The following is a 9,952-nucleotide window of genomic DNA, read 5'->3' as shown; positions in this document are numbered from 1 at the left end:
TTAAAGGCTTGGCTGAATTAGTGAAAAATCTTTTTGAGTTAGAGTGGCTATTAAAATATCATCCATAATATGATGGATTATATGTCCCTGGGAACTGTTCCCTTCCTGATGCTAATTGTCTGAACAACATACCATTGGCAAATTGTAGGGCTGGTTTTCGTACCATGAGGAAGAACTTCCCTTTGATGATGCTCCACTGCTGCAGCATTATTAATGGAACGCACTGTGAAGGTAAACTTTGGGGTATCATTTGGATGAAGTGGAACAGTAGAGAGTCCTGCGGTGAATGTGATGTTAAATTGTATCCCCATTTGTCCACCTAGCCCGGAAATAGATTTTGTAGCTTTAAAACTTCATCTAAGAGGAAAAGTGAGTGGAGAAGAAGCGTCAAGTCTGTTATCAGAGACTGTACTTGCTCCCCCCAACATCCCGGGATGGGGTTTTGACTACAGCACAGACAGACAACAAGGCACAGGTCGCCCTGGCTTTTCCAGCTAGCCAAAACAGAGAGATCTTCCTGGACTGTTTTCTTTCCCTTTTCTTTGAAACGGATTGAACCTGCTCTGGGCTGGGGACTCAGGGGAGCACCGGGAGCTTGCACCCGTGGACTACCGGGAGCCCAGTCTGGGCAGCGGCATTTTGCAGCACCAGAGGGATTGATAACAGAGCAAACATCCACAGGAAAGAGACCCTCTGAATTTTGTCATCTCTTCAGAGCGGCGAGAGGTTTTATCATTTGATATTGGGCTCAATCTTGGGCTGGGTAGTGCTTTGCCTGTTAAATAAAGAGGTTTTTTCCAACTCTCTCAGAGAAATCTCTTCCCGAACTGGCTGGGGGTGGGAGAACAGGGCCACATGGGTTTGCATCCCGGGGGGTGTGGGCATTGGAGGTTTTCTCCCCATTTAGTCGTAAACCAGGACAGAAGGCCAGAGCTGTCTCTCAGAAGCAGGGAGGTCTCACAGGAAGGCACCTGCAGAGCCAGGCTGGAGCTGTGGGAGAGGGCTGGCTGGCAGGCTGCTAAGGGGGCGCCTGAAGCTGCTGAGGACATCCTGTGCATTCTTCGTCTGATGGAGCAGGGTATTCTAGTGTGTGTGCTTCAGAATGAGCTGTACCACATGTTCCTCCTCCCTCTGGGGTCACACACACACTTTGGACCCCCTACAGAAGCCATTGTTGTGCTTGCAAGCAGCCAGGGAGCACTTGGGACATTCATTTTGTGAGGGCAGCTGGGAGTGGGAGGGCTTTGCCTGAGCTTCCTTCCCTGGGCAGTAAAGGCAAAAGCAGGGATTGTTTCCCGAGCAGCAGAAGGCTGCCACCCAGCAAATGGCCCAGTCAATGTGTGTGTGCTGGTCTGGCCAAACTGAACAGAGCAGATGGCTTCCTAGATTGCCTTTAGACTCCTGCCTTGTCACCAGTCACTGGAGACCAAATACTCCAGAGAAATGGATTGGCTGTGTGGCTGCTTTCCTACTGCTGCTGTTTTTATGACTTTTAGTTAGTACTTCTGCTATTCCTTCTACAGATCACAAGGGCCCCCACCACATAAATCTCCACTCCAGGTGCTTTGCAAATGAAAATGAAGGAAATTTGCAGGGAAGCAATTGATGAAGCAGAGAAGATGTCCAGGTGCAATTCAGGATAATTTTCTCCAATGCCAGCTCACAGCCAGACTCAGAATAAAATCCTAGAAACCCTCAAGCCAGTTGGAAGATTCCCTTCCTTGTCTCCCAGGGAATACTGCTGTATGTTCCCCTTCTGAATTGTCCATTCTTTCTTAAAGATGAAATGTCCTTCCTATGGACCTTCTGGTGTGGTTTGGATTTGGGAGTGCTCTTCCTTTAGCAAGTGCAGCCTCCACTGCCTTTGGATTACATTCCAGCGGCCAAGTTTTTGCCCAGCCGTGGACTTCTGCTTGAGGAAGAAAGTGCAATTGCATTTCCAGCCAAAAGGCTATGAAGAGCAGGGCAGCCAAAACATCCTGTGGGGATACAGCCTTTCAGCTGTGCACACAGAGGCTTGTGGTTCCTGCCTGGTGGAGATGGCACATCTCCTCTGGGACTGCTCCCGCTTCCCAGGTGGCCATGGCTAAGAGGTATGAGGCTCTGCAAGTGGAACCAAGAAAGTGGGCACGTCTGCTGGCAGTACAGGAGAGTGGAGAGAAAACAGCCTGGGAGGTGCCTGGCCAATGAAGGAAGGCACCCACTGGACCTGCTCTTTGTCAGCTCAGAAGGACTGGTGGTTGACACCACTCTTGGGATCCATCTGGGGCTCAGCAATCACGAAAAGTCTCTGGGCTTGACTGGGTTTATCCCACTTTCTCTGCTTGCTTTTTTCCCACGACTCGGCAGCTGCTCCCCAGGGCTTTGTAGCTGGCACAGCTAAAGTGCAGGAGAGCCTCATTTGTCTGCCCTTAGTGGTGGCTGCTCACTGCAGCCTTTTCAATCTGGAAGCTCCATCTGGAGAGCGAGTTCCTCCCTCTGTTTGGTCCTGGAGGCCAGAGCCTGTCATCTGCTGTCCCACGTGGCATTGAGGGCTGCCAAGTGACTCAGGCTGGTGTGACCTTACTGCAAACAACAGGGGACAGTGGTGGGTGCTTGTTTCCAAAGTCACATTCTTCAGGAACAGTGTGCCGTGTGCATCCTCTGCCCAGCTCAGCCCCAGACCTGGGGACCAGATGCAGGGACTGCTGCTGCTGCTGCTGCTGCTGCCACTGAAGTCAGGCAGGATTGGGTGGTTGGCTTCCATCCCAGCAGAACTGGTCACTTACAAAGCCAGGGGCTGATGATGACCTGCAGATCTCTGGGCTGCATGGGTGTGAGGGAACTGTCCCTTGTTGTTATTCTCCATCAGGGAAAGCTGTGCCAGTCAGGTGTGCATCAACACAGCAAACAGGGAGCACGTCAGTCTCTTCCATCTGTGTCTGCTGAGAGTTTTGACCTTTGAGACAAAGTGGCACAAAGTCATTTGCTTTAGGTCCCTCTCTGTATATCCATGCTAGGTAATGCCACTATCTTGGCCTGTAGCACAGCAGCAGGGCAAAAAGCCTCTCAGCTCAGCAGGTGCAATAAGCTGCTATCAATGCACAGAAAAACTGCATTTTGACTTTATGAGGGAGAGGAAAACTTGTTCAGCAGTGAGAAAACAGGGAATGATGCTCCTCAAGTTTCCTTCTTTCCTGCTGTCAATTACCAGCAGATCTCTGTGGCTCATAGGTGTACCCATGACTGCCAGCAACAGGGGGAATCTCCAGTGCCACACCCAGGCTGGGCCATGAGATGTTGGGCCATGAGCTGCCGGGACCGGGTGCATAGCCCTGCGTAGGCTCACCTGCAAACTGTGCCTGGACTTGCAGGTAGGTGCCACAGCCCAAGTCAATCAGTTCAGCCTGTCTGGTGGCCGGGTGGAGGAGGATGTTGTCAGGCTTGATGTCCCTGTGCAGCACCTCACAGCTGCTGCAGTGCCACACGGCCTGCAGCACTTGGTGGAGCAGCCCCTGCACCACCTCTTCTGACAGGAACCACACACCACAATGAAATCAAAGAGGTCCTGGGGCTGCTCGGGTTCTTCATCACCAACAAGAAGTTGTTGTGGAGCTCAAACCAATCCAGGATCTAAACACCACCATGGAACCCAGGGCATGCCTTGTCCAGCAGCTCCGTCTTCAGGGGTGCGTGGGTGCCATAGGGCTTCAGTAAGACCACGATGCCCTCAGTGGGGCTGATGACGTGTCAGGGGTCTGGAACCCCTCACCCATCCTGGGATGCTCTGTGCCCTCCGCTGACCCCACCCTGCTCTCCCTCGAGGTGTCCTGGTGGCTTCCACCATCCCAGGCCTCGCTTTACCCCGCCCATCACGCCCTGGTTTCTGCCGCTGGCCCCGCTTCCTCACTAGCTCACCCTAATAACTGATGCTATCCGCGACACACATTCGATGGCCACCTGCTAGCCAAGGAGACCAGTGGGCTGAGCTTGCCGCCCGCTCTGCCTAGTCCCATCCTCCTCCACCCTCCTCCTCCTCCTCTGCTCTCCTGCTCCTCCGCCCCCCGCCAGCCTCCCCACTCACCGGGGCTCCATCCGCCGGGCACGTCCCCGAGCAGACGCTGCCAAAGCCGCCGTGCTCCAGCAGTGTACCCAGCCGGTGTCGCTCCTGCAGGACCTCCCGCTCCTGCCCTGCCGACCAAATGCGGCTGTCAGCGTTCGAGCTGGGTCCAGGAGCGGTGCCCACCCAGCCCCCCTACGGCCCCCCAAATCAGCCCAGGCCGGGCATGCCCATCTGAAAGGGGCACCGGTGGCTCGGGGCCGGCAGCCATGCTGCCGAGTGGCAGTGCTTGGGCCGGGGAACCCGCAGTGGAGGAAAAGGAAGAAGAGCCAAAACCGGGGACAGGGATGAGGCTGGAGCTGGGGCCAGAGTCGTGACAGCCAGCCAGCCCAAGGGATGACGATGCTTCCCAACACCCAGCTACTGATGCCCGGCCAGCAGTGCCACAGGCAGTACGGCAAGGGCCCGGTGAAGAAAACATCGCAGTGGGACCCCATGGCTGGTGAGGGGCACAGCCTTGCCCAGGGCCAGGGTGGGCCAGAGGCGTGGCCTGGCCTGGAAGGTGGGCCGAGAGACTGGGAAAGGTGGGCAGAGGAAAGGGAGACTGGGAGAAGGTGCAAGACGGTGAGAGAGGGAGAGAAGGAACTAGAACAAGAGACGCAGAGAGTCCGCAGTCACTGCTGCCGCTGCTGCCGCTGAAGTGCCGGGACCGTTTGTCCGCACGTCCATTTGTCGTTTCTCCCTTTGTCCGATCTCCGTTCGGCTCCGCTTGCCCCACGGCCGAGCCCCGTGCGCCCCAAGCCAGCACTGGCCACTTCACTCCCAGGCCAAACCGGGCTCGGCCACAGTCACAGAGCAGCTCTTTCTTCCTCCTGTGCCGATGCCAAAACCACTGTCTCGTTTAGCTTCTGCTTCACTACAGTATAACTTTTATCTCTGGCAACCTGCAACTTTCCCCTGCTGCTCACCTCCCCCGGGCCTCATCCCTCCCACTCGCCCCGCATGCCATCTCTTCCTCACACACAAGCAAAGCGTTATCCAGACTTTCCCCGGAAGCATTAGGAAGTGTTGAATGAGGAGCCTGCCAGCGTCAGGCAGAGCCAGCCCACACGTGTGGGAAGGCAAAGCCGTGCATGAGGAGGGAGAAATGCAGCCTCTGCGGGACAGCGCTGCTCTCCCGACCGCTCGGGGTGGGAAGGTGCGGTGGCTCCCCAGGCTGTGCTCTTGGCACCAGGCCTGTTGGTGTTCTTGTCCGGCTCCAGGTGAAAACCGCAGGCTGCAGATAGGATTAAAAGAAAAGAATTCAACTGCTACTCTTGCTGCAGTTTGGACACAAATCCAACACAGCAGCTCAGCTCTCTCCCACGTCCCTCCTCCTTTGCCAGTCCAGCACTTTCACACTGGAGCAAAGGGCCTCTCTGCAAAGAAACTGCTGGCTGGTTCATTTCTCCCGCTGTTTATTGACACAGGAAGAAAACCAAAAGAGGCTGGATCCCGAGTCTCTTTAAACATGCTAACTTTGCCATATTAATCCAAGACAACAAGTCTTGACCTCTGCACAGTGTCACACAAATCACCATGGTTGCTGCTGTGTATGGTCACTGCTGAGGGTAAAATAAAATCAGAGCCTATTCCCTGCCTCTAGAACTCACACTCGAGCACAGCGCTGTACTCTAAGGTCTTACATTTGCAGATTTCTTGTCTTTCCAGTATTGCTTTCAAAGAAAAACAAGGGAAGGCCAACTGTGTGTAGCTAATGATGGAGTGTCTAAATCTTGGGAAGTCATAGGTCTTAGAAGTAAGATGAATTTGGAATTAATGTGATGTAGAACGTGTGCAACACAGAAAAGGGGATCACATACATGTGAATGTCTTGGATTGCTTCTTTCCCTTTTCATAGCACTGCGATAAATCGTTCCGTTTTCCAAGAATCTTTTCCACACTCAGGCTTGCTCTTCTCAAGCTCTTTTCTTTACTGGACAGCTAGGTTGAGCTTCTGTCCCAAAATGTGCTGCCAATTGCAGCTTCTCTTGGCTTTCAACACAGTGTGTGCAGCAAGAACACACAATGCAGCAGTCCAGGAGAAATGGTTTGAGAATTTTACAAACTTGTCCTTTATTTTCCTTGTAGCCTAGAGAGTTGTGCCCTTGTTTTCATTTCAGATTTCAGGCTAGGTTTTCATTTAGACTATTGTGTCCAAAGGAAAATGGATATAGCACCAGGAATTGTTAGGGAACGCAGCCCTGGGTGAACTCAGAGATAGGAGCTCCAGAGCCTGCAGCCACAAAGGGAATCTTGGGCAATAATCATTCCAACACCTCAATGTACATCTTGAAAGTGATCTAGAAGGTAAAGATGGTCTGACAGAGGTAGTTTGTTTCTGTGTTGTGTTTAGATGATTCTAGATGATTTTTTGCTTTGGTGCAGATCAAGTACAATCAGTTCATTTGAAGCACCAGAAGAAACATGACCTAACAGAGTAGACAACTGAAAGAATTTAAAGAGGAGCAATGCAGGGAATGACTTGGTTATCTTGGTCTGGAAGAAGGGGTCTCAGTTTAGAAGACAGGCTTCTACTAGGGAGGGCAGGAGCATGCCTTGGAATGAAAAGGTCAAAGGTTTGAATGAAAACACTAGAGGCCTATGTCCAAAAGGGAGACAGAGGAGTCCTCTTACTTTATTTGAAAAAGGGAGAGGCCACAAGGCATTGCCCTGGGGTCTCTCCATCCAATTCTTGGAGGATGCAGCCTCCTTTTTATCCTAAATTCACAGCCACATGTCCCTCTCTCTTTCCCCACTGGCTGAGCTACTTGAGTGCTACAGACTTCCCGGAATGCCTAAGATTCCCCTGTAATGTACAACCCTTCCTCTTAACTTTTAATTCTCATGGAATTTATAGTGTTCCCCCACTGTGTCTTTCATCTTTCAATATCCAGTTTCATTTACCAACAAACCTACAGTTTGTTTGTAAAGGCAAATATCTTTTTCCATTCATCAACCAGTGGACTCCATCCCATTGCTTCTTTTATCTCTCAGTGCTAGTTTCATCTATCAGCACACCCACAGCTGGTTTGGAAAGACAAACCCAGCATTCCTCTCAGAAATGTAGACACCCTCCCTCCAAATTTCTATACTTTTGGAATCCAGGCGCTCTCAGGCAGAGATCTGGGGATAGGAGTAACAGTTCTTTACTAGTACATAGAACAAGGCAAACAAACAAACAATAACTACGGCATTAACAACAAATCAGAACCAGGGGCCCCGTGACAGCTTTCTCGGCTGAGACGGGAAGGGATGGAGGAGAGGCTTTGCTTCACAAACCCCCTCGGGCGGGCAGTGCCGGTGCTCCTGCAGGGCTCTGAGCAACACTCAGCTGGAACGGCCGGGATGAGCGGAGATCCCGGGCCGGTGGCTGAGGGCTATCAGCAGCTCTGCAGCGGTGGCTGGCACTGCCACACGTCCCGGCAGGACAGGGGTGCGAGGCCACCAACGAAGAGGGAAGAAGCAGCAGCAGCTCTGTCTGGGTGATGGCGAATTCCCTTCTCCTCACCGCAACATCTCCGAGAGAGAGAGAGTGTCCTGCTCTCCAGCCCAAGAAGCCAGCCAGCCCCCAGCTGTCCCCAGCCTCTTTTTTTCTTGCCCCCTTCCCCCCTGGACCCAGCCAAACTCTTTGTGTTTCTCAGGCACCCAAAAACTAGGAGCCATCAGGTTTTCCCCACAGCTAATGGGCAAAATATTCCATAGGTGAGAAGGAAAAAAAGGAAGGACACCCAACCCCCAACCGAAGGGTAACTTTTCTAAGACTTTCTAATACATTCCCAATGATTTTAACCTTCTGAACAAGTTCCTTTGCATCACAGGTTCACCAAGAAGTGAGAACCCTGAGCTTCTGTAACATAACATAGCCTCGTCTTCTGCAGTGACATGACAATCTGGGTGAAAGAGGAGTGAGGTGCCTGATCACTCTCTGCATGTGAAAGTTCAGATCGCAATTCCCAGGTGTCAGTGGCTGGGCTGAGGAGCCAGGTCATGGCAGGACTCCAGGCCTCAGCATCTTCAGCCACAAAGTGCAAGTGTTGCCTGATCAGAAATCTGCACTGCACCACAGTTTTGCACTGGAGCAACCAAAGCTGTTGGCAGAGCTGTTTCTCCTAGCAGAGCTGGGCAGTGCTTTTGAGCCAGTAACCACAACCGGTGGGAGAACAAAGGGGCCTTTTCTGCCTCTCATGGACGCGCTAGGGCCACCTTCAGGGCAGAGCCTGGGCCCCCCCAAAGCAAAGCAGAGGGAAACGGTTGAAGAAGGCTTCCTTTCAAGCCTTGCTGGCTCTGGGCAGAGAAGGGACGCAAGTGACAGCACGAGCAGCAGGGCCCGATGCCGCTCGGTGCCTGCGGGGAGGGGCGGAGCAGCCGCCAGGGGGCGCCCGGGGCGGGGCGGGGCCCCTCTGTGAGGGGGGAGAGCCTCGGGCAGCTGCGGAGCAGCGCCAAGCCACAGACGGGCCCGGCCGTCCGTCTGTCCGGCCGTCCGCCCGCCCGCAACAGCGGCAGAGCTACGCACAGCGCCAGGGCAGCGCCCAGCTTCAGCGCAGCCTGACGAGCAAGGGAATCTTCCCGTGGAGGGCAGGCTGCAGGGCGCCTGATTGCCAGGCCTGCGCTGAGCCGGCACGGCCTGAGCCGGCTCGGCACAAAGCCTCCTCCAGCACCACTGCAGGCTCCTCTGCAGGCTCCCTGCAATGCCTTCGCTGACAGGGTCCAATCAGCCAGGCTGGACAGCTGCTGTCCAAACTGAAAAAAGACAAGACCCAAACCAGAAGGGAAGCATTGCTGCTTCCCAGGCTGAGCTCCTCACAGGCGGAGGCAGGATTCCTCTGCTTCCCAGAAAGATGCAGAAACGGGACATCAGGCCACTAGGTGCCCATTACCTTTGTGGCCAGCACCTTGCCATTGCAGGCCAAGGTAGCTCACAAGCATATTTACCTCTTTACATCCACAGTCTTCAGCTTGTTGGGATTTTCCCCCCGAGAGCAGCCTGGGAATGCTGCTTGCTGTCACAGGGTTTCTTCCTTGCAGCAATCTCCAAAGACTCACTTGGCTACCTCCTTTCCAAAACATGGCCCGGGTCAATTTTCCAAATGATGAGCAGTGGAAGCTGTTCCTCAGCAAATGCCAGTCCTGCTAAGAAATGCTGATTCCAGTGGGATTTAGGTGGAAGCGGTGCTCTCCAGAGCACTGAAGTTCAGCGTTTCAGCACCAGGACAAGAGCGGGCAGCTTGGCAGGCCTCCAGCATCTCAAGCACTCAGCTGCTTTGCAAATTCCTCTGCTTCCAGAAGCCATGGGCTGAACTCCTGCTCTTGACCTGCAAGCCTTCTCCTGTTACCCGTGGCACTGGCACCCCTTTGCTCCTTCGTGTGGCACGTTACAAGGAGGTCCAGAATGAAATGGCGGAGAATTCCACAGAACATGCACTTTGTATTGTTTCCCTGCTTGGTGCTTGCAGCTGTCCCCAGCAGACATGGAGTCTGCAGTTCTGTGAGCTATGCGGTCCAGCAAAGAAAAGGCCAAGTCAGCTCAGGAAAGCCAGGATCAATCTATGCAGCTTCTGCAGACCAGAAATTGGAGTGAAGCAAAGGACTGAAAAATGCAGTATACTATGCAGCACATATCCACCATGGGCAGCGTTGTAAACAAGGTCGATCACTTGTCCTTTCAAAAGTAAACTCGTTTATTTAAAAAACCCCAAGAACGGCCGAAGGCAAGGCCCTGGGATAAGCCCAGCAGCCTGCACCACCAAACTGGCTAACAAGCAACCTGGTACAGCCTGCATACCACCGCGGCTGTGTGCTCCTCAGGACTCGAGTTCCCTCGGAAGACCCTGGTGCTGGGCACCCCGGGGGTTTGAAAGTCTCTCACAGTGT

At 53.4% G+C, this 9,952-nt stretch overlaps 2 protein-coding genes across 5 annotated transcripts in view; one reads left to right on the top strand and one right to left on the bottom strand.

The window, feature by feature from the left end:
• LOC147648307 (uncharacterized) overlaps positions 1-1,699 on the top strand; it is a 59,207-nt gene extending 57,508 nt beyond the window's left edge. For 2 of the 4 annotated variants that reach the window (XM_086867368.1, XM_086867364.1), the window contains exon 22: positions 1,524-1,699. The gene's annotated coding sequence lies outside the window, so the exon portion shown is untranslated. Of the gene's footprint in view, positions 1-1,496 lie in introns of all 4 variants that reach the window. The other 2 variants (XM_086867367.1, XM_086867365.1) reach the window with 1 other exon arrangement.
• A 1,483-nt stretch (positions 1,700-3,182) lies between these two features.
• On the bottom strand, positions 3,183-4,310 carry LOC147648306 (serine/threonine-protein kinase pim-1-like). Its single transcript, XM_086869796.1, has 4 exons — positions 4,226-4,310; positions 4,064-4,170; positions 3,624-3,687; positions 3,183-3,508 (listed from the first exon to the last, which is right to left on the bottom strand). Exons 1-4 carry the CDS (start codon positions 4,308-4,310, stop codon positions 3,183-3,185), a joined length of 582 nt encoding a protein of 193 aa, XP_086725922.1.
• Between the last annotated feature and the right edge of the window lie 5,642 nt (positions 4,311-9,952).

Source organism: Cyanistes caeruleus, chromosome Z, assembly GCF_971803275.1.
Source record: "Cyanistes caeruleus chromosome Z, bCyaCae1.hap1.1, whole genome shotgun sequence".
NCBI classification, from domain to species: Eukaryota; Metazoa; Chordata; class Aves; order Passeriformes; family Paridae; genus Cyanistes; species Cyanistes caeruleus.
This window is presented reverse-complemented; position numbering and strand designations above follow the sequence as displayed.

Bases quoted from the DNA above. Each gene is read 5' to 3' on its own strand.
- LOC147648306 (XM_086869796.1), bottom strand. From the start codon at position 4,310: ATGGCTGCCGGCCCCGAGCCACCGGTGCCCCTTTCAGATGGGCATGCC. The intron at 4,171-4,225 runs GTGGGCACCGCT...TTTGGTCGGCAG, and splicing joins GGGGGCCGTAGGGGGGCTGG to GGCAGGAGCGGGAGGTCCTG. The intron at 3,509-3,623 runs GTGGTGTTTAGA...GGTTCCTGTCAG, and splicing joins GGCATGCCCTGGGTTCCATG to AAGAGGTGGTGCAGGGGCTG.